This window comes from Pristiophorus japonicus, chromosome 9, assembly GCF_044704955.1.
Source record: "Pristiophorus japonicus isolate sPriJap1 chromosome 9, sPriJap1.hap1, whole genome shotgun sequence".
Lineage (NCBI taxonomy): Eukaryota > Metazoa > Chordata > Chondrichthyes > Pristiophoridae > Pristiophorus > Pristiophorus japonicus.
This window is the reverse complement of record NC_091985.1, coordinates 15,414,225-15,438,126: the sequence shown is the minus strand read 5'-3', so window position 1 is coordinate 15,438,126 and position 23,902 is coordinate 15,414,225. Positions and strand designations below refer to the sequence as shown.

The following is a 23,902-nucleotide window of genomic DNA, read 5'->3' as shown; positions in this document are numbered from 1 at the left end:
CAGAGAATTCCACAGATTCACAACCCTCTGGGAGAAGAAATTCCTTCTCAACTCGGTTTTAAATTGGCTCCCCCGTATTTTGAGGCTGTGCCCCCTAGTTCTAGTCTCCCCGACCAGTGGAAACAACCTCTCTGCCTCTATCTTGTCTATCCCTTTCATTATTTTAAATGTTTTTATAAGATCACCCCTCATCCTTCTGAACTCCAACGAGTAAAGACCCAGTCTACTCAATCTATCATCATAAGGTAACCCCCTCATCTCCGGAATCAGCCTAGTGAATCGTCTCTGTACCTCCTCCAAAGCTAGTATATCCTTCCTTAAGTAAGATGACCAAAACTGCACGCAGTACTCCAGGTACTTAGCGGCCTCACCAATACCCTATACAGTTGCAGCAGGACCTCCCTGCTTTTGTACTCCATCCCTCTCGCAATGAAGGCCAACATTCCATTCGCCTTCCTGATTACCTGCTGCACCTGCAAACTAACTTTTTGGGATTCATGCACAAGGACCCCCAGGTCCCTCTGCACCGCAGCATGTTGTAATTTCCCCCTATTCAAATAATATTTCCTTTTACTGTTTTTTTTTCCAAGGTGCATGACCTCACATTTTCCGACATTGTATTCCATCTGCCAAACCTTAGCCCATTCGCTTAACCTATCTAAATCTCTTTGCAGCCTCTCTGTGTCCTCTACACAACCCGCTTTCCCACTAATCTTTGTGTCATCTGCAAGTTTTGTTACACTACACTCTGTCCCCTCTTCCAGGTCATCTATGTATATTGTGAACAGTTGTGGTCCCAGCACCGATCCCTGTGGCACACCACTAACCACCGATTTCCAACCCGAAAAGGACCCATTTATCCTGACTCTCTGCTTTCTGTTAGCTAGCCAATTCTCTATCCATGCTAATACATTTTCTCTGACTCCGCGTACCTTTATCTTCTGCAGTAACCTTTTGTGTGGCACCTTATCGAATGCCTTTTGGAAATCTAAATACACCACATCCATCGGTACACCTCTATCCATCATGCTCGTTATATCCTCAAAGAATTCCAGTAAATTAGTTAAACATGATTTCCCCTTCATGAATCCCTTTCAGAAGTACTTCATTGGCTGTGGAACCCCCTGAGGTTGTGAAATGCACTTTATAAATGCAAGTTCTTTTTTTCCCGTGTTCAAGGCATTTTTAAGTCACTAATGTCCTTCAGGGCAGGAAATCTTCTTTCCTTAACCGGTCTGGCCAATATGTGACTCCAGACACACAGCAATTTGGTTGACTGCCCTCTGAAATGGCCCAGCATGGCACTCAATTGTATTCAGGAAGGTGGCTCACCACCACCTTCTCAAGGGCAAATAGGGATGGGCAATAAATGCTGGTCTTACCGGCGACGCCCACATCCCATGAATTAATTTTTTTTAAGTACATCAGATCTTTTCCTTTAGTTTGTATTATTGGGGAACAGTGCTTAGCAAAATGCCACCAGGACCGATTGATCAGAGCTGTAGTGTTGCAGACTGTCAGTTCTATTTTCAAACATGGGCTTGCGAGGGTTTGTTGGTTGAGTGTGAGGCTGCCCTCCCATATTCTACCCTACGTAAACGTGAGTTCCTCCAAATCACAACAGCCCGTGTCCTAACTCGCACCAAGTCCTGCTCATCAATCACCCCTGTGCTCACTGACCTACATTGGCTCCCGGTTAAGCAACACCTCAATTTCAAAATTCTCATCCTTGTTTTCAAATCCCCCCAGGGCCTCGCCCCTCTCTATCTCTGTAATCTCCTCTAGCCCCACGACCCCCAGAGATATCAGCGCTCCTCTAATTCTGCCCTCTTGAGCATCCCTGATTATAATCGCTCAACCATCGGTGGCCGTGCCTTCAGCAGCCTAGGCCCCAAGCTCTGGAACTCCCTCCCTAAACCTCTCCGCCTAACTACCCCCTCCTTCAAGATGCTCCTTAAAACGCATCTTTTAGGCCAAGCTTTCGGTCATCTGCTGTAATTTCTTCTTATGTGGCTCGGTGTCAAATGTATTTGTTTTATCTTAAAACACTCCTGTGAAGCGCCTTGGGGCGTTTTACTATATTAAAGGTGCTAATTAAATACAAGTTGTTGTTGTTTAACGTCTCATCCGAAAGACAGCACTTCTGACAGTGCAGCACTCCCTTGGTACTACACTGGAGTGTCAGCCTAGATTTATGTCTGTCCCTGGAGTGGGACTTGAACCTCCAACCTTCTGATTCAGAGGCAACTGTGCTACCCACTGAGCCACAGCTGACACTAAATGCATAAATGCAAGTCTTTCTTTTTTCTGATCAACGCTGTTTGTTGCAAAGCAAAATGATAATTAATCACAAGGACCGACTTTGTGTGGCAGCTCTCTCCAACTGTGATCGAACCAGAAAGGTTTCACACGCAGGCACTGTGTAAAAAGGCTCAAGCATTGACTGCTGTGGTCTCATTGGCACATGATGGCAGGTAGCTAATCAACGTAATGACTCCACTGCACTTACAGGGATACGTGTTTTACCATTTTAAAAGGGTTATGGATGATTCATCATGCAAAAGAAAAAAAGAAGCCATTCACGACCTCAGGAAGTCCCAAAGCACATTACAGGCATTTAAGTATTGTTCAAGTGTAATCGCTGCTGTAATGTGGGAAATGCGGCAGCCAATATGCACACAGCAAGCTCTCACAAACAGCAATGTGATATTGGCCGGATAGTGGGTGAGTGAAATAAAAACAAAAAAGTGCTGGAAACACTCAGCGGGTCAGGCAGCACCCGTGGACGTTAACGTTTCAGGTCCGCATCCTTTCGTCAGAAACTGGGAAAAGTTTGTGATGTAACAGGTTTTAAGCATGGACAGAGGCAGGGAAAAAAATAAAAGATTTGCATTTATATAGTGCCTTTCACGACCATCATCATCATCATAGGCAGTCCCTCGGAATCGAGGAAGACTTGCTTCCACTTTAAAAGTGAGTTCTCAGGTGACTGAACAGTCCAATACGGGAATTACAGTCTCTTGTCACAGGTGGGGCAGACAGTGGTTGAAGGAAAGGGTGGGTGGGGAGTCTGGTTTGCCGCACGCTCCTTCCGCTACCTGCGCTTGTTTTCTGCGTGCTCTCGGCAATGCTGCACTGTGGGAGGTGCCATCTTTTGGATGAGATGTTAAACCGAAACTCCATCTGACCCCCCCCCCTGTCAATTTAAAGCTTTTTCCACCTCACGTTGTCTTTAATTAACGTCAGGAGAATACAAGAGGGAATGTGGCTTAAGGTAGAAGATTTCTTTCATTTATCCTTTAAGTAATGTACTTACTGGGACTTTTTAAAACATATCCTGTTATAACAAAAACATTTACAGTTGGGGGTGGGACCCATTGCCATGGTAACACACTGCCTTAGTTAGTTGTGCGCCATAAAAGGTTACCAGTCCCCACTGATTGGACAGGCAGAACATGTGCATCGTTGGAGTTGTTGGGTTTTCTGTGACTAGTAGAAAATACAAGCTTTTCTAACAAATTCCAAACCATTAAAATGTGCAGGCGAGATGTGTTTGGAATTGTGGCTTCCTCTCAAACTCCATTGAGATTTACTGGAATTTTAATGTCTCTATTAGCTATTCTAAAGTATTGGATTTAGTCACTTTAAACATCTCTTGCATGAGGCCCTCAGTCTTCTTCAGCCTCATTGATCTATCACCTCCATCATCCAGCTCCTATTATCAATTTCCCAATTATCTGCAGAACGTTCACGGGACACAGCCTTGTGTGAGATTTTACTTCACTTCACAGCCCTCTGCCAAAAAACATCACAGCCCAAGATGGATTAAATTAATCGTATTTATCCTGTACTGGTTTTCATTCTTGTACTTAGGGTATTGCTGTACCACAGGTAAAAGATTAAAATGTGATCTCTGGCCATTAACCAATTTCCATTATCCCCGGGGCAGGTGTGGGGAAGTGTCCCCTCTTATTACGTTAGATAATGAAGGTTCTGCTTTAACTTTTATCCGAGTGAATTTCACTCCAGTGACTTGAGTATATAATTCAGGCTGATGCTCCAGTGCAGTACTGAGTGAGCGCTGCACTGTCGGAGGTGCCGTCTTTCAGATGAAATGTTAATGGGAACGGTAGCACAGTGGTTATGTTGCTGGACTAGTAATCCAGAGGCCTGGGCTAATGATTCTGAGATGTGTTTGATTGGGTGGCAATGATTTCCAGGAAATGGGCACAGGACCCTCATTCCAATTTGCGTGGATGCATTTGAGGCAGGCACCAGACATGCCACAAAAGAAAAAGGCCCCAGGCTAACGCTCCACTAAATTCATCATGGCTGCACCCGTTTCACGCCTGTAAGGGAGTCAGGGTTATGAGGAGCGGGCAGGGAAGTGGACCCGAGTCCATGATCAGATCTGCCATGATCTTATTGAATGGCGGAGCAGGCTCGAGGGGCCAAACGGTCTACTCCTGCTCCTATTTCTTATGTTCTTGTCTTCTTATGTAAAATGCCCGCAGCGATGTTTGAATTTATGTCCCATTCAGTCCTGGAGTTGGCGTGGGATCATTTGCTTCCTACAGGGGTGCCTAGTAAATTGCTGCGATTGCATGACCTTTGACCGTGTGGTGCGTGGGTACGGCAACACATGCTGACACTCCATGGGGGGAGGGGGCTGAGTCAGCTGATCGAGGTGCGGTGGAGCATTAAGGTACAGAGGGTCGGGGACGGAAAAGGGGTGCTGGATGTGAAACGCACAGTGATTGCGAGATGTGCTTTCCTCAAGGATTCGAACCCAGGTGCCAAGGATGATAAGACTCCCCTGCATTACCCAATTTGCAATCAAGCTTTTTTTTTGTGTTTAATGAGCGAAGCTGGACTGACACGCCACCCAGAAATCCCTATTGTTTGACTGGACCTTGTCGCCCAGACACACAGAGAGACATGCAACCCTGGGAGGCAATGCACAGAAGAGTTACGAGACTTCTCCCTAGCATTTGAGGACTCAGTTACAAGGAAAGATTGGAGAAGTAAGAACATAATAATTAGGAGCAGGAGTAGGCCATATGGCCTATCGAGCCTGCTCTGCCATTCAATAAGATCATGGCTGATCTTTGACCCCAACTCCACTTTCCCGCCCTGATCCTCATATCTCTTCATTCCCCTAGAGCCCAAAAATCTAGCGATCGCAGCCTTGAATATACTCAACGACTGAGCAGCCACAGCTCTCTGGGGTAGAGAATTCCAAAGATTCACAACCTTCTGAGTGAAGAAATTCCTCCTCATCTCAGGCTTAAATGGTTGACCCCTTATGCGGAGTCTATGCCCCATAGTTCTAGACTCTCCAGCCAGGGGAAACAATCTCTCAGCATCTACCTTTCATTTCAGCATCTTAACATGTGGACTTATTGAAGGAACAACTAAAAAAAGGACCCTCATCGATCTATCTAAGATAATGAACGTATAGCACAGAAAAGCTAAACATAAGAACATAAGAACATAAGAAATAGGAGCATGAGTCGGCCATTTGGCCCCTCGAGCCTGCTCCGCCATTCAATACGATCATGGCTGATCTGATCATGGACTCAGCTCCACTTCCCTGCCCGCTCCCCATAATCCTTTATCGCTCAAAAATCTGTCTATCTCCACCTTAAATATATTCAATGACCCAGCCTTCACAGCTCTCTGGGGCAGAGACTTCTACAGATTTACAACCCTCTGAGAGAAGAAATTTCTCTTCATCTCAGTTTTAAATAGGTGGCCCCTTATTCTAAGATTATGTCCCCTAGTTTTAGTTTCCCCTATGAGTGGAAATATCCTCTCTGCATCCACCTTGTCGAGCCCCCACATTATCTTATAAGTTTCAATAAAATCACCTCTCATTCTTCTGAACTCCAATGTATATAGGCCAAACCTACTCAACCTATCTTCATAAATCAACCCCTCATCTCCGGAATTAATCTAGTGAACCTTCTCTGAACAGCCTCCAATACAACAAGTATATCCTTCCTTAAATATGGAAACCAAAACTGTACGGAGTATCCCAGGTGTGGCCTCACCAATACCCTGTACAGTTGTAGCAGGACTTCTCTGCTTTTATACTCTATCCCCTAAAGCTAGATTACTAGTTCCAACCAAACTGTGATTATAGAACAAGGGAGCACAAGTTCAAACTACAACAAGGCAAGTTTAGGACTGAGCTAAGGATGTTCTTCTTCACCCAAAGAGTGACCAACTCATGGGATGGCCTCTGAGCAAGTCTGATCGTTCTTACCTCAACGGATTTTAACTTCTGAGCATCTCTGTGCTGTGGGGCTTGGCCCACTGAGAGGTGGGGTGAGACATTCAAACTCCTCTCACACAGGATCCTACCTCAACAGAGGGAGGGGAGACTTTCAAGTCATCAGCCTGACTTGGGTTGAAGACATGGAAGGGCAGTGTGCTGACCCACTGCATCAGACCGTCGAATGGTGTCGGGAGCGGAGCGGGCAGAGTAGGGGTGGAGGTTGTTAAATCGCCTCATTGAGTAGTCTAGACCTATATATTGAGTAGACTTGACCTATAATCTCTCGAGTTTAGAAGAATGAGAGGTGATCTCGTTGAAACATACAAAAATTTTTACAGGGCTTAACAAGGTAGATGCAGGGAGGATGTTTCCTCTGGCTGGGGGGATCTAGAACCAGGGGTCACAGTCTCAGAATAAGGGGTCGGCCATTTATGACTGAGATGAAGAGAAATTTCTTCACTCAGCGGGCGGTGAATCTTTGGAATTCTCTACCCCAGTGGGCTGTGGATACTCAGTCGTGAGTATATTCAAGACAGAGATCAATAGATTTTCGGATATTAAAAGGGTCAAGGGGTGTGGGGATCGTGCGGGAAAGTTGAGTTGGGGTAGAAGATCAGCCATGATCTTATTAAATGGTGGAGCAGGCTCGAGGGGCCGAATGGCCGACTCCTGCTCCTAGTTCTTATGTTCTTGTGTTAGCAAAGCGGACGGTACGTGAGAGGTGAAGCAAAATAAAAGACATTTTCCCATTGAGTTAAACTTCACGCCATTGACTCCTGTTTGAGGCTCTGGCCATTGGCGATGGTGTTCCTGTTGCTGCTCCTCATGGACGTCATGCGCATGGCGGAGGTGCTCTGGAAATAGCTGGATGTGGAGGAATGCCGCTTCCTCTGGCACCTGAGGTGGCTGTTGAAGTGCCTTCGGAAACTCTCGCTCAGCATGTAGAGGGCGAAAGGGTTGACGCAGGAGTTGCAGAAGCTCAGCACCCGGCCCATCACGGTGACCAGGAGGTGCCCGAGGGAAGGGTCGATCTGGCCATAATGGAAGGAGCGGTACATATACAGCACGTGGTTGGGGAACCAGCACAGTGCGAACAGGCCGACAAACACCAGCACGATCTTGGCCAGGCGCTTTCGGGTTTCCATCTGGAAAGAGAAAGAGTAACAGAGCGGAAGGTGAAATCATCGGGCAGAACCAGTTGATGCATAGGGATGTCAACAGTCATGTCACCACTTGCCCTTCCCTCAACTCAAATGGCTTCTCCGGCACCAACCATTTCAGCCTATGGGGGAGGGGTGGGGTAACAAGCTCCCCCAATTGCTGAGTGGATAATTCCATCAAAGTGCAGAATGATATTCCTTTACAACCAAGCACAGTAAGAAGAAAATCTGCTCCAGATCCCTATCTGAAACCTTAACTTGTCTTTCAAGTAGTTGGTCTGCCTATTGTGCACTTCTGTTGTCACTCTACCAAGACTTGCATTTATATAGCGCCTTTCACTACCTTAGGACATCCCAAAGCGCTTTACAGCCAGTGAAGTACTTTTTGAAGTGCAGTCACTGTTGTAATGTAGGAAACGTGGCAGTCAATCTGCGCACAGCAAGCTCCCACAAATAGCAATGTGATAATGACCAGATAATCTGTTTTTTGTTATGTTAATTGAGGGATAAATATTGGCCAGGACACCGGGGATAACTCCACTGCTTTGCTTCGAAATAGCGCCATTGGATCATCTGAAAGATGGCACCTCCAATGGTGCAGTACTCCCTCAGTACAGCACTGGGAGTGTCAGCCTAGATTGTTGTGCTCAAGTCTCTGGAGTGGGGCTTGAACCTTTGAAATTCTGACTCAGAGGCAAGAGCGCTATCCACTGAGCCACGGCTGCCATGTCAACTGTCCTACAGACCCTACCCACTCCATTGATGTGAGAAAGCTGAATTATCGCCATTGTGTCCGTTAACCCAGTTTCTTCAACTCCAATTACAATGAGTACGGTTTCCCTCAGATTATGCTGTCAACATTCAATAATTAATAGGTATAAACAGAGGGATGTAAAGGTTACATGATCAGTGCAGCAAATGAAACTTGAATCATGTTCCATAGGTCATTTTAATGGATTCTGTTTCTATCCTACATTATGTATCCATTAGGCAAAGAACAAATGAAAATGGTTTTAATGGGTCACTGTACAGTGGGCATATTCATTAATCTATTGTTTTTATGCCTTTCTCTTGTTCAAGTTTTCTAATGTTCTTATATGCAGGAAGGATTCAATCTCTTCCCATGACCTGCAAGGTTTATTTTCCTAACCTGCTGCTGCTACTTGTCCAATTTTTACTCGTCTCTTCCTCCCCTGCTCCCTCTTCCTGCAAGAGTACATCAGCTTTCTGAACTCGAATTCCTCACGGTAAGATCACAGGCTGGGTATGAGTGAGGAAGGTCATCTAACCTATCCCAGCTGATCCAACAGATCTCTACAGATCCCCGCTGTCTCCCCGTCCTCCCACCCCGCTCCCCACCACGTGCCCCCCACAGCATCTTACTGTCTTCGGGATTCACCTCCACTCCCATATCTGGACGTCTGGAAGTTCATTAGTTCCATACTGTCGTGAGTAGCTTATAAACCAACAGTTTATGAAGCACTGGAATTCCCTCTTTAAACCTCTCCACCTCTCTAGCTTGATCAGCGGGACTAAACGTAGGTCCCTTATAGGCACAGACAGGAACAATTATAATGGGGAACAAGGAAATGGCAGAGACGTTAAATTACTACTTTGCATCTGTCTTCACGGTAGAAGACACAAAAAGCATTCCAGAAATAGTAGGGAGCCAAGGGTCTAGTGAGAATGAGGAAGTTAAAGAAATTAGTATTAGTAAAGAAATAGTACTAAAAAAATGGGACTAAAAGCCACCGATTTTTAAAAAATTAGTTCATAGGATGTGGGCGCCGCTGACAAGGCCGGCATTTATTGCCCATCCTGAGTTGCCCTTGGGAAGAAGATGGTGAGCTGCCTTCTTGAACTGCAGAGGGCAATTAATAATCAATCACATTGCTGTGCTTCAGGAGTCACATATATGCCAGACTGTGTAAGGATGGCAGATTTACTTCACCTAAAGGTGAACTAGATGAGTTTTTGCACGAATCTGGTAGTTTTATGGTCACCATTTCTGATACTAGCTATTTATTCCCGATTTATTTGATTAACTGATTTTAAATTCCCCAGCTGTCATGGTGGGATTTGAAATCATGTCTCCAGATCATTCAGCCAGGCCTCAGGATTACTAGTCAAATAACCACTATGCAACCATACACCTGAATCCCCTAGACCTGATCGCCTACATGCTAGGGTTTTAAAAGAGGTAGCTACAGAGATATTGGTTTTGGATGCATTAGTTCTGAGATTCCAAAATTTTAGAATGGTCTCCACAGATTGGAAGATAGCAAACATAACACCGCTATTCAAGAAAGGAGGGAGAGAGAAACCAGGGAATTATAGGCCAGTTAGCCTGATGTCAGTGGTAAGGAAAATGCTAGAATCTATTATTAGGGATGTAGTATTAGGCCACTTAGAAAAATCATAATATGCTTAAGCAGAGTCACCACGGATTTATGACAGGGAAATCGTGTTTGACAAATCTATTAGAGTTTTTTGAGGTATTAACTAGCAGAATAGATAAGGGGGAACCAGTGGAAGTGGTGTATTTCGTTTTCCAAAAAGCGTTCAATAAGGTGCCACACAAGAAGTTATTATACAAAATTAGGGCTCATGGGATTGGGGGTAATATATTAGCATGGATAGAGGATTGGTTAACGGACAGAAAACCGAGAGTAGGAATAAATGGGTATTTTTGGGTTGGCAAGCTGTAACTAGTGGGGTACCGCAAGGATCAGTGCTTGGACCCCAGCTATTCACTATCTATATCCATGACTTAGATGAGGGGACCAAGTGTAATGTATCAAAGTTTGCTGATGATACAAATCTAGATGGGAAAGTAAGTTGTGAGGAGAACGCAACATGGCTGCAATAGGATGTAGCTAGGCTGTATATAGGGTACAGTAGCATAGTGGTTATGTTACTGGAATAGTAATCTGGAGACCTGGACTAATGATCCAATGACAGGAGTTCAAATCCCATCTAAAGAACTGGGGAAGTGCAATTCAGTTAATTAATAAATCTGGAATAAAAAGCTGTTATCAGTAATGATGGCCATGAAGCTACCAGATTATCATGCAAACCCATCTGGTTCACTAATGTCCTTAATATATGACTCCAGACCCACAGCAAGGTGGTTGATACTTGACTGCCCTCTGCAGTTCAAAGTTCATAGAAGGTGGCTCACTTTCTCAAGGGCAATTAGGGATGGGCAATAAAAATGCCAATGATGCCCACAACGCATGAACAAATTTTTAAAAAGTTAAGTGAATGGGCAAGAACATGGCAGATGGAATATAATGTGGAGAAATGTGAAGTTATCCACTTTGGTAGGAAAATAGAAAAGCAGAGTGTTTTTTAAAAGATAAGAGATTGGGAAATGTTGGTGTTCAAAGGGATCTGGTGTTCTTGTACTCAAATCACAGAAAGTTAACATTCAGGTACAACAAGCAATTAGGAAAGCAAATGGTATGTTGGCCTTTATTACAAAGGGATTGGAGTATAAGAGTGAAGATGTCTTACTGAAATTATATAGGGCCTTGGTGAGACCACACCTATATTGTGTACAGTTTTGGTCTCCTTAACTAAGGAAGGATATACTGGCCTTAGAGGGAGTGCAACAAAGGTTCACCAGACTGATTCCTGGGATGGGGGGATTGTCCCATGAGGAGAGATTGAGTAGATTAAGCCTATATTCTCTAAAGTTTCGAAGAATGAGAGAAGATCTCATTGAAACATAAAATTCCTAATGGGCTTGACAGGGTAGATGTAGGGCGGATGTTTCCCCTGGCTGGGGAGTCCAGAACCAGGGGTCACAGATTCAGAATAAGGGGTCGGCCATTTAGGACTGAGATGAGGAGAAACTTCTTCACTCAGAGGGTGGTGAATCTTTGAAATTCTCTACCCCAGAGGGCTGTGGAGGTTCAGTCTTTGAGTATATTTAAGACAGTGAATAAATTTAAGACAGAAATAGACAGTTTCTTAAACAATAAGGGGATAAGGGGTTATGGGGAGCGGGCGGGGAAGTGGAGCTGAGTCTATAATCAGATCAGCCATGATCTTATTGAATGGCGGAGCAGGCTCGAGGGGCCGTATGGCCTACCCCTGTTCCTATTTCTTATGTTCTTATTAACAGATTTTTAGATACTAAGGGAATCAAGGGATATGGGGATCGGGCGGGAAAGTGAAATTAAGGTAGAAGAACAGCCATGATCTTATTAAATGACAGAGCAGGCTCAAGGGGCCGAATGGTCTGCTCCTGCTCCTATTTCTTATGTTCTTAGGCACCTTGTAATATTGATCAGGGCCAGAATGATCTCCTGGACTAGATTTCTCGCCTAAGGGGGTCGGAGAGGAATTTTCCACATTGCTAATAAGCTTTGGGTTTTTAACCTGATTTTTCACCTCTCTCAGGAGATCACGTTTTTGGGTTGGGTGTGGAGGGTCTATATTGTGATCCATGCAAGATATCATATTTGTGTGGTTCAGGCTGGATGGGCCAATGGGTTATTTCCTGCTCCGGCCATTTGTCTAATGGAAGTCTGAAAGTGGACAGACTAAATAATCAAAAATGAGTCTCACCTCTTGTCACGTTAATGTATTTCCACACTCAAAAATTAAGCCAAAAAGTAGCACAGAGAGGAATGGAGTGCAAGTGGGTATACTTTTTTTGTGTGTGGGCTTACCCGATCACAAAATAGGAACATAAGAAATAGGAGCAGGAGTAGACCATATGGCCCCTCGAGTCTGCTCCGCCGTTCAAAAAGATCATGGCTGATGTGATCATTGGCTCAGCTCCACTTCCCTGCCCGCTCCCCATAACCCTTTATTCCCTTTTCGCTCAAAAATCTGTCTATCTCTGCCTTAAATATATTCAGTGACCCAGCCTCCACAGCTCTCTGGGGGCAGAGAATCCCATAGATCTACAAGAAGAAGAAATTCCTCCTCAGTTTTAAATGGGCGACCCCTTATTCTGAGACTATGGCCCCTAGTTTTAGTTTCCACTGTGTGGAAATGTTCCCTCTGCATCCCTCACAGATAGAAACACACTCGTTCACTGAACGCTTCTGCAATGCTGGAACTGCCGTGTCCTATTCCACCACCTTCCAGTCACCACACAGCAATCGTCTCCAGGCAGTGAAGGAGAGGGTTCAAGCTGAAAGTCCTTGCATCTTAATTATGGATGTTTACTGAGCAGAACAAAAAAACCTGCAAAAACCAGTGTTTGAGGACAGCGAAAGGTCCAATTTCTGAACAACGCGATTCGGCCCTTGATACCCTGAATACAATCTGGAGGAATCAGATGTACTAGTGTTTGTCTCGGTGCTTTATGGAACGACAATGGGACGGCTCAGGTCCGGCCAGAAATCAGGTGTCTATCCTCAGGTCACCACAAGGTCGTCTTTGCTGAACAAACACTTACAACTCGCTTCATCAGGAGCAAATATCCCACGCTAATATAAATTTCAACAGAAGGTGTGAAAGAACAAGCATTTAAAGAGCGCCTTTCACAACCTCAAGATGTCTCAACAGTGTTTTGCAGACAACGAAGTACTTTTGAAGTATCGTCGTTGCAATGCAGGAAACGCGGCAGGCAAATGGTTCACAGAAAGCTTCCACAAACTCAATGAAATAAATAGCCAGATAACCTGTTCTCGGTGTTGGTTGAGGGATAAATATCGACCAGGGACACCGGGGAGAACTCCCCCTACTCTTCTTCGAAATAGTGCTGCGGGATCGTTTACATCCACCTAAGCGTGCAAACGGGGCCTCGGTTTAACATCTCATCCTAAAGACAGCACCTCCGACAGCGTAGCACTCCCTCCGCACTGTGTCGGCCTAGATTTTGTGCTCAAAGTCTCTGGAGCGGGACTTGAACCCACAACTCAAGAGGTGAGAGCGCTACCCACTGGGCCACGCTGACAGCTCTCGTGCCGATAGGACAGCAGTGCCGGGATGCACACACGGAGCTGCTTCAATTGTTAAATTATAGTGGCAAACCCGTGCTCCGAGCAGGGGCCGTGTTAGCAAGGAGCACGTCAGAGAGTGGAGAGGAACCCTATCTTCACACCCAGACTCCATGACAGCTCCACTGCGATTGCAAATTGTGGACTTACATCTTGGATTGCGAAGGCTCCTCATAATCTACCATCAAACATTTAAAAGGCAATTGGGCATGTACAGGTGGGACCACCCTTCCCCGGGACTCCCTTATCCGGCACCACCCCTCATCGGGCATGATTCCAGCGGCCAAGGGCGCATGAGCAGAACACGGCCGACCTCCACCCCAACTTTGGGGCCCGCCGACACTTCAAGCCTGCCCGAGGGTTGCCGGATAAGGGAGGTTCAACCTGGAAAGGACTAATTTGCAGGATTATGGGGAAAAGTTCGGGTGTGGGACAAAATGCACAGCTCTTTCAAAGAACTGACACAGGCACGACGGGCCTCCTGAATGGTCTCCTCCTGTGCTGTAAGATACGATGGGGCCACAATTGCTTCTTTTTATAGCCCCATAATCGCCTCCAGGGGAGCGCTAATGGGATGCAATGTCGATTTTGCCTGGGGGAGAGTCCGGGGAACTTGCCCCAGAGATTTTGGGGGTGGGGGGGCGGGCGCTGTCCCGGCAGCACCGCGCTCCGCAATTAGCGCCCCAGGCCCCGGCACGAACCCAGTGATGACATCATCGCCGGCGCGCCAACACCTCACCACCCTTGATGATACCTTTGCGCCCTGCGGGGGAAACTGCCCTACGGGTCGCGAAGCTGGCAGACATCCGCTACCAACGCGGAGGCCATTATTGCCTCGGGCCGCCATCTTTATTTGTCGGCCGCCACTTGTGCCGGCCCGACAATGGCGACCCTCGCGTCGACTGGGCCCGCCATCATGCAGCTCGGCACTCTGATTTGGGTGCCGGGCTGGTGGGCCCGGGTTGATTGCGTCCCTGGTGGCCCAGTGGCAGCCTCCAAAAGGCCCGCAGAGTGCGCAGAGGCCCTCCCCTTTAACCGCACCGGGGCCGCCCCTACAACGAAGCGGAGTGCCGGAGGCAGCACACCGCTTACTTTCCGGGGCGCACGGCCCAATCCCGTGTCGGGAGGCGGGACTTCCTGGCTGCGCTCAGGAAGTCTCAGCCCCGGATGGATACCGCCTCCGAGCGGGGTGCAGGGCAATTTCGGCCCCTAAGAAGGTATGAATGATCACTTCAGATGAACATAGAAACATAGAAACATAGAAAATAGGTGCAGGAGTAGGCCATTCGGCCCTTCGAGTCTGCACCGCCATTCAATGAGTTCATGCCTGAACATGCAACTTCAGTACCCCATTCCTGCTTTCTCGCCATACCCCTTGATCCCCCTAGTAGTAAGGACTTCATCTAACTCCTTTTTTGAATATATTTAGTGAATTGGCCTCAACAACTTTCTGTGGTAGAGAATTCCACAGTTCACCACTCTCTGGGTGAAGAAGTTTCTCCTCATCTCGGTCCTAAATGGCTTACCCCTTATCCTTAGACTGTGACCCCTGGTTCTGGACTTCCCCAACATCGGGAACATTCTTCCTGCATCTAACCTGTCTAAACCCATCAGAATTTTAAACGTTTCTATGTGATCCCCTCTTATTCTTCTGAACTCCAATGAATACAAGCCCAGTTGATCCAGTCTTTCTTGATATGTCAGTCCTGCCATCCCGGGAATCAGTCTGGTGAACCTTCGCTGCACTCCCTCAATAGCAAGAATGTCCTTCCTCAAGTTAGGAGACCAAAGTTAATTACAACTAGAGCTAGGTTGTTCAGGCATGAAGTCAGCAAACACTTCTTCACGTCAACATTGTTAGCGCCCCGGAGGGGCGGGAATGGCGGTGGTCAGCACTTCCGGGAGAGCGGCCAGCTTCCAGCGTCCCGCCGGGACTTTCGGCTCTGGTTTTGATGGGGCACAGAGCAGTCCCGCCCGGAAGAGGCGAGCCGGTGCACAATACCCCTGGTTGCGACACCGGCTCGATTTTTGTCTGCCACCCGATCTGTAGCGCTCCACAGAGCGCCCCCTGCTGGGACTGCTTGTGAAAGCGGGCGGTCCGAGCTGTAGCGGCTGCAGTAAGGCAAGTAATGGCGACCTCAGGTAAGTGTGATTGGTTTTTAATTGCGATTTATGTCGTGGTGGCCAGAGTTATTTATTGGGAATGTAATTGGTGGGGTTTTTTTTCGGGTTTTTTTTTTTCAAAACAGGCCTCTCTCCAATCCCTTTGTATGTTTAGCTCGGGATTTTCGCATGCTTAGCCGGCCTAGTGCCCTAAGAGAGGTGTGTAAGGCCTCCCTTAGCACTCCGCCCCACACTCAGGGCCCAGCTGATGAATTTTGCTGACTGAGGCGCAAACTGTTCCCAGGCGCAATCGTTACTGCCCCACCTCCATTACCGCCCCGAAATGAGCAGAACCGAAAATCCAGTCCTATGTGATAGAGGTCTGCCATGACCGAATTGAATGGCGGACCAGGCTCGAGATTATTCCTATGAATCACAGGCGCAGCAACAATTTTCTGCATAGAAAGCTTCCACATACAGCGAATGAACATAAGAACATCAGAAATAGGAGCAGGAGTCGGCCATTCGGCCCCTCGAGCCTGCGCCTTCATTTAATAAGATCATGGCTGATCTTCGACCTCGACTCCACTTTCCTGCACTGTCCCCATATCCCTTGATTCCCTTAATATCCAAAAATCTATCGATCTCTGTCTTGAATATACTCAACGACTGAGCATCCACAGTCCTCTGGGGTAAAGAATTTCAAAGATTCACCACCCTTTGAGTGAAGAAATTTCTCCTCATCTCAGTCCTAAATAGCCGACCCTTTATTCTGAGACTGTGACCCTTGGTTCTAGACTCCCCAGCCCGGGAAAACATCCTCCCTGCATCTACCCTGTCAAGCCCTGTAAGAATTTTATATGTTTCAATGAGATCACCTCTCATTCTTCTAAACTCTAGAGAATATAGGCCTAGTCTACTCAATCTCTCCTCACCGGACAATCCCCCCATCCCAGGAATCAGTCTCGTGAACCTTCGTTGCACTCCCTCTAAGACGAGTATGTTTTTGCTTTGGTAAGGAGACCAAAACTGCACACAGTACTCCAGGTGTGGTCTCAGCAAGTCTCTAATTACAGCAAGATGTCTTTATTCTCATACTCCAATAAAGGCTAACATTTTTATTTATTCGTTCACGGGATGTCGGTTTCGCTGGCAAGGACTGCATTTATTGTCCATCCCTAATTGCCCTTGAGAAGGTGGTGGTGAGCTGCCTTCTTGAACCGCTGCAGTCCATGTGGTGAAGGTACTCCCACAGTGCTTACTTTGTCATAGCAGTTTGTTACAACTGAGTGGCTTGCCGGGCCATTTCAGAGGCAGTTAAAGGTCAACATATAGGCCAGATCGGGTAAGGATGGCAGATTAGTGAACTAGATGGGTTTGTACGACAATCTGGCAGTTTCATGGTCAACATTACTAGCTTTTTTTTCCAGATTTATTTAATTAACTGAATTTAAATTCCCCGAGCTGCTGTGGGGGGGGATTGAACAGACCTCTGAATTACTAGTCCAGTAATATACCCACTATGCTACCGTAACCCTGATTGCTTGCAATACCAGCATTCAGTGATTCGTATACAAGGACTCCCAGGTCCCTCTGAACACCAACTTTTCCCAATCACATTCATCTAGTGGGGGAAGGAAGGAACATTGATCAGGACAACATCCTGCTCCCTTCGAATAGTGCGACGGGATGTTTGATATCTTGGGTTTATCAACTCACCACAGCTCCTCCAACACTAGCCTCTCAGTGGTGTATGGGCCTGTGGGAACCCCAGTGAGACCTGCTGTATGAAACCTGAATTCATCCCCACAGCTGCTGTTCAGTTGGGACAAACAGATTGGTTGTGGCTGGTATGTTCACTGGACTGCGTGCTCTTCTCCATTCTTTCTGAGGTGAGGCCGTTCCAGTCAATTCAATTGGTTCGTCAGCTACCAACAGAGTTGTTGATCCAGAATCTGACTCCCAACACTATCTGCTTAACCTGAGTATAACCTGAGTCAATCGTGCTCTCGGCCACAGTTAAATCAGAACATAAGAAATAAGAGCAGGAGTAAGCCATTTGACCCTTCGAGCCTGCTCCGCCATTTAATACGATCATGGCTGATCTGATCATGGACTCAGCTCCACTTCCCTGCCCGCTCCCCATAACCCTTGACTCCCTTATCGTTCAAAAATCTGTCTATCTCCCCCTTAAATATATTCAATGACCCCGCCTCCACAGCTCTCTGGGGCAGAGAATTCCAAAGATTCACCACCTTCTGAGAGAAGAAATTCCTCCTTACTTCCGTTTTAAATGGGTGACCTCTTATTCTGAAACTATGCTATGTTAGGTTGCAGCTACCAGTCTGACTTTAGGATTTTCCTCAGACCGATCTCAGCCTGAGCTCACACAAACATATGTGAATAGGGACAAGGAAAGTCTATCAGGCCCCACAGCAAACAGTAGTGCAACCTTGTCCACTTGTCATTTTAATTCTCCATCCCCCTCCCACTCTGACCTCTCTGTCCTCGGCCTCCTGCAGAAGCTCGAGGAACCACATCTCATCTTTCGATTAGGCACTTTACAGCCTTCCAGACTCAACATCAAGTTTAACAATTTCAGACCATAACCTCTGCTCCCGTTTTTCAGACAGCAACTGCTGGTAATGATTCTGCTGTTGCCATTTGCACCTCCTCTAGACCCATCTTTTGTTTCTTTACTTGTCCCATTATCATCTCCTTTTGCCTCGCACCATCATCCCTTTTGTCATTTAATCTCTCCTCCCTTCCCTATCACACTCCTTTCCTTTTGTTCTTTCCTCCCCTCTCCTCTTTCTCTGCCCTTGCACTTGCTTAAAACATAAGAACATAAGAAATAGGAGCAGGAGTAGGCCATTTGGCCCCTCGAGCCTGCTCAGCCATTCAATAAGATCTGACTGATCTGATCATGGACTCAGCTCCACTTCCCTGCCTGTTCCCCATAACCCCTTATCCCCTTATCGCTCAAAAATCTGTCCACCTACACCTTAATTATATTCAATGACCCAGCCTCCACAGCTCTCTGGGGCAGAGAATTCCACAGATTTACAACCCACTGAGAAAAGAAATTCCTCCTCATGTCAGTTTTAAATGGGCGGCCCCTTATTCTGAGACGATGTCCCTTCGTTTTAGTTTCCCCTATGAGTGGAAATATCCTCTCTGCATCCACCTTGTCAAGCCCCCTCAGAATCTTATAAGTTTCAATAAGATCACCTCTCATTCTTCTGAACTCCAATGAGTATAGGCCCAACCTACTCAACCTATCCTCATACGTCAACCCTCTCATCTCCGGAATCAACCCAGTGAACCTTCTCTGAACAGCCTCCAATGCAAGTACATCCTTTCGTAAATGCAGAGACCAAAACTGTACGCAGTATTCCAGGTGTGGCCTCACCAATACTCTGTACCATCGCTAACCTGTCACATCTCTAACTGTTTCCAGTTCTAATGAAAGATCATTGCCCTGAAACGTTAACTCTGTTTCTCTCTCCACAGATGCTGCCTGACCCGCTGAGTGTTTCCAGCATTTTCTGTTTTTATTTCAGCTATCCAGCATTCGCAGTATTTTGCTTTTGTAACAGTGTAACCTTGTCCACCATTCACCTACCCCATTAACAACATAATCTCCTTGGACAGGCAATAAAAAAAACTCTGACTAATTATTTCCTTATTCATTCTTAGTGTGTCGGCCAATGTCCTTCCTAATTTTCTTTGGGTGCATGGCCCCTTTAAGGGTCTGTGGGGCCCATCCGCAGTTTCGCGCACACAAAACGTAACAATGAAAAAAACGGTCCCGGACTGCGTGGGACCGGTAAACAACCGCGCAGCTTAGAGGGAACTTTTTGTCGGTACAGCTGGCATAACCCACCGTAATTGCCCTGGTTTGATACTTGCAGCTCAGAGTGAGCCACTTTAGCTTGGCACTGGAGTCACAATTAGGCCAGACCGGTTAAGGATGGTAGATTTGCTTCCCTAATACAAAAACAAAATACTGCGGATGCTAGAATCTGAAATAAATGCAGAAAATGCTGGAAATCTCAGAGGGTCAGGCAGCATGTGTGGAGAGAAAAACAGAGTCAAAGTTTCAAGTCGGTGACCCTTCGAAGGGTCATCAACCTGAAACATTAACTCTGTTTCTCTCCACAGAGAGTTCCTTTTCTAATGGACATTAGTGAACCAGTGGAATTTTACCACAATTCCTCAGCTTCATGGTCAGTTTTACTGAGACCAGTTTTTTATTTCCAGGTTTGTAAACTCTATTCAAATTCTCAAACTGCCATGGTGGGATTTGAACTCACGTTCTCTGGATTAGTAGTGCAGACCTCTGGATTATGATTCCATCACAATAACGTTACCATACCCTATATAGAATTATACAGCCCATCATGCCTGTGCCAACTCTGAAAGAGCTCTGTGCTCACTGACCTGCTCAAAGCCTCCTTGATCAAGTGCAACATCCCCACCGACACCTGAGAGTCCCTGGCCCAAGTGGAGGAAGAGCGTCCGGGAGGACGCTGAGCACCTCGGGTCTCGTCGCTGAGAGCATGCAGAAAACAAGCGCAGGCAGCGGAAGGAGCGTGCGGCAAACCAGACTCCCCATCCACCCTTTCCTTCAACCACTGTCTGTCCCATCTGTGACAGAGACTGTAATTCCCACATTGGACTGTTCAGCCACCTAAGAACTCACTTTTAGAGTGGAAGCAAGTCTTCCTCGATTTCGAGGGATTGCCTATGGTGATGATGACGCATTGGTTCCCAGTTTAAAAATTCTTATCCTTGTTTTTCAATCCCTCCATGGCCTCACCCCTCCCTAACTCTGTAATCTCCTCCAGCCTCCCAACCCTCCGAGATATTTGTGCTTTACCAATTCTCGCCACTTGAGCATCCCATTTTCATCGCTCCAACATTTGTGGCCGTGCCCTCAGCTGCCTCGGCCCCAAGCTCTGGAATTTCCTCCCTAAACCTCTCCATCTCTCCACCTCTCTCTCCTCCTTTAAGACACTCCTTAAAACCTACCTTCATCTGCCCTACTATCTCCTTGTGTGGCTTGGTGTCAAGTTTTGTTTGATAACGCTCCTGTGAAGCGCCTTGGGTCGTTTTACTACATTAAAGGCGCTATAGAAATACAAGTTGTTGTTGAGCTTTACTCCTAGCTAACTAGTAATACTCTCTGTAACTCGAAATGTCATCTCTCATGAACTTGCCAAATTCCCCGATATAGGACGTAGCAACTCCTTGCCCAGCGCATATGACAATGGACACCGACTGGTGTGACATGTGACAGGAGGGCTCCTGAGGTTATCCATTCTCTCATAACAGTTCATAAATCCCACATGAAGCCTTTAAGGTTCCCAGGTAGGTCCCTCCCAGACATTTTTAAAACAAAGTGGATTGGAGTTATACTGCAGCTGGTGTGATTGGAAGAGTGCCCTTTGGAGGAGGCTTTGCATAGCTTGGCTTTACTCTGCCCGGAGGTCGGATTGGGACCTGGTATTGACCTCCGAGTGGCACAGTCTGCATCAATGCCCGACTGAAAGGCAAATGAGGTGGCATAGCTACAAGTTTCACTCTACTTCTGTAACCTCCTCCAGCCCTACAACTCTCCGAGATCTCTGCGCTCCTCCAATTCTGGCCTCTTGCGCATCCCCAATTTTAATTACTTCCACCAGTGGCAGTCTTACCTTCAGCTGCCTAGGCTGTAAGCTCTGAAGTTCCCTCCCTAAACTTCTCTGGCTCTCTCTCCTCCTTTAAAACGCTCAGTTATAGAAACTTAATTGTAATCCTGCAGAACGTCGCTTCCTGTCACAAGGTGCTTATATTAGAACGGTAGTCCTGCAGCAGAAATATCCAGTCGCACAATGTCAGCGCATCTGACCCTAACCGTGTGAGTTATGTGATTTAAATAGCTGAATACGGAACTATTCTGTACACATTATAAACACTCCCTTGGGACGCAGCTGGCGTTAGAAAAACTCATCAAGCTTTCCTTTTTGATTAATACATGCTTCAGGACAACATTTTCAATGAATAACTCCATTGTTAAAACTACATCTGCCGTTCTAAGCATTGAAACATGCAGCAATAGAGCTGGCACATGATATTATTCAGCTTAATTACAGACTGCTGGGTAGGAAATTCAACCCTTGCACCTTGCATAAAAATGAATATAAATATAAAGACGGTACACTAAAGTCAGGTAGAGCCAGACTCCGCTTACATTGCGGAGATTTCGGGCACATTAATACTGCAAATGCTGTGAAGCGCTTTTCACTTCAACAACAACAACTTGTATTTATATAGCGCCTTTACGTAGTGAAACATCCCAAGGCGCTTCACAGGAGTATTAGGAGACAAAGAATTTGACACTGAGCTACATAAGGAGAAATTAGGGCAGGTGACCAAAAGCTTGGTCAGAGAGGTAGCTTTTAAGGAGCGTCTTGAAGGAGGAAAGAGAGGTAGAGAGGCGAAGAGTTCCAGGGGGCCCAGGCAACAGAAGGCACGGCCACCAATGGTGGAGCGAATATAAACAGGGATGCTCAAGAGGGCAGAATTAAGGAGCTCAGATATCTCGGGGGGGTTGTGGGGCTGGGGGAGATTACAGAGATAGTGAGGGGGTGAGGCCATGGAGGTATTTGAAAGCAAGGATGAGAATTTTCACATCAATACTGAAGTTGCGTCAAGTAAATCTGGCCTTAGGCCTCAAGCCGAGCCTGGATTTACCTTCAACATCAAGCTTGTGTTGGGCTTGAATCGACCCAACAGATTCATGCTGGAGTTTATCCTCCACATGAGCCTCCTCCCACCCCTCTTCATCTAACCCTATCATAATATCCTTCCAGTCCTTCCTTCATCATGTATTTATCTAGCTTCCCTTTAAATGCTAATCAGCTCAACTGCTCCTGTGGTAGTGAGTCCCATCGGTGCACCCTGATGGACTTGACATAACTTCCTTAGACTATAGCCAAACACTGTTCCGGTTTTATAGATATGAAATCCCTTTCAAAACTGCCTTTTCTGGCCCGATAGGCAGCACATGGTAAACAATAGAGATATTCTAGTTGGCAGGACAAGAGGAGAAAGAGCTGCTGGGATGAGTGAGTCAAAAGATAGGTCATAAATTCACAGGGCCAGTTACTATAGTGGCACTAATGGAGAATCAATGGAAGGATAAAAAGAGGAAGACAGAAATGTTCAACTACGGCGAGGGTTGGTTGGACGTCAAGAGCAACTAAATTGCACAATCAACTCAGGATTTTGGGGTGTTTTCTTTCAAGGTCACCACCTTCTGGTGCATTTGTTACCTCTAGACTTGACTATTCCAACACTCTCCTGGTTGGCCTCCCTACTTCCAACCTCCATAAACTTGAACTCAGCAAAACTCTGCTGCCTGTGTCCTAACTCGCACCAAGTCCCATTCACCCATCATCCCTGTGCTCGCTATTCTACATTGGCTCCCGGTCAAATCCCTCCATGGCCTCCTCGCCCCTCCCTAGCTCTGCAACCTCTTGCTGCCCTACAACCCTCCGAAATCTCTGAGCTCCTCCAATTCTGGCCTCTTGCGCATCCCTGATTTTAATCGCTCCACCACTGCTGGCCATGCCTTCAGCTGCCTCGGTCCTAAGCTCCGGAATTCCCTCCCTGTACCTCTCTGACTCTCTCTCCTCTAAGCCACTCCTTAAAACCTACCTCTTGGACCAAGTTTTTGGTCACCTGCCCTAATATCTCCTTATGCAGCTCGGTGTTTGATGGCGCTCCTGAGAAGCTCCCAGGGATGTTTTACTATGAAAAAAGGGGCTATATAAATGCAACTTGTTGGGGTCAGCACCTGAAGAATGAGGCTGATTACTGGTTTGATAGTTGTTGGACCCCACTGGCAACTTCAGGCTGGTGTGAAGAGATTGTAATCCCATCAAATCATCTGTCCAATCAGCTGACACACAGTTTCCCCATTTCCGCACTGGGGACCGCTGCCTATTGGGATCTCCTTCGATACAATCACATTTTGTTTATGCTCCGTGGTGCTTCTGCAGCCAAACATCCCACCAGTATTATTATTCACTGATGAGCAGGACAGACGAGGAATCAGCCATGTGGCTGAGGAATAGGCTGGCAGGATGGATTGCTAGATCTGCAGTATCTCCTCTATTGCTTTCAATTTTGCACTTACAATTATTTTGGAGTACTATATTGGATTCAGAGTGGTAAGACCTATTTGAAAAGTGATATACTCACCAGTTTAGTGATTGAACTATCGTGCTTCTGCAATGACCCCCATTTTGTGTTATACAAACACGAGTCGCAAATGATTCGGTTCTCATTTTTTGCTGCATAACTCACGCACTCGATAAGGCCAAATAAACTCATCTCGTGTTAACACAGTA

The 23,902-nt window shown here is 46.4% G+C and overlaps 1 protein-coding gene across 1 annotated transcript in view; it reads right to left on the bottom strand.

Annotated features, from left to right (window-relative positions):
- Nucleotides 1–7,041: 7,041 nt before the first annotated feature.
- The window catches only part of nmbr (neuromedin B receptor), a 55,458-nt gene continuing 38,597 nt past the window's right edge, over nt 7,042–23,902 (bottom strand). The window contains exon 3 of the mRNA XM_070890935.1: nt 7,042–7,425. Coding sequence (XP_070747036.1) covers nt 7,042–7,425 — 384 coding nt within the window. The remainder of the gene's footprint in view (nt 7,426–23,902) is intronic.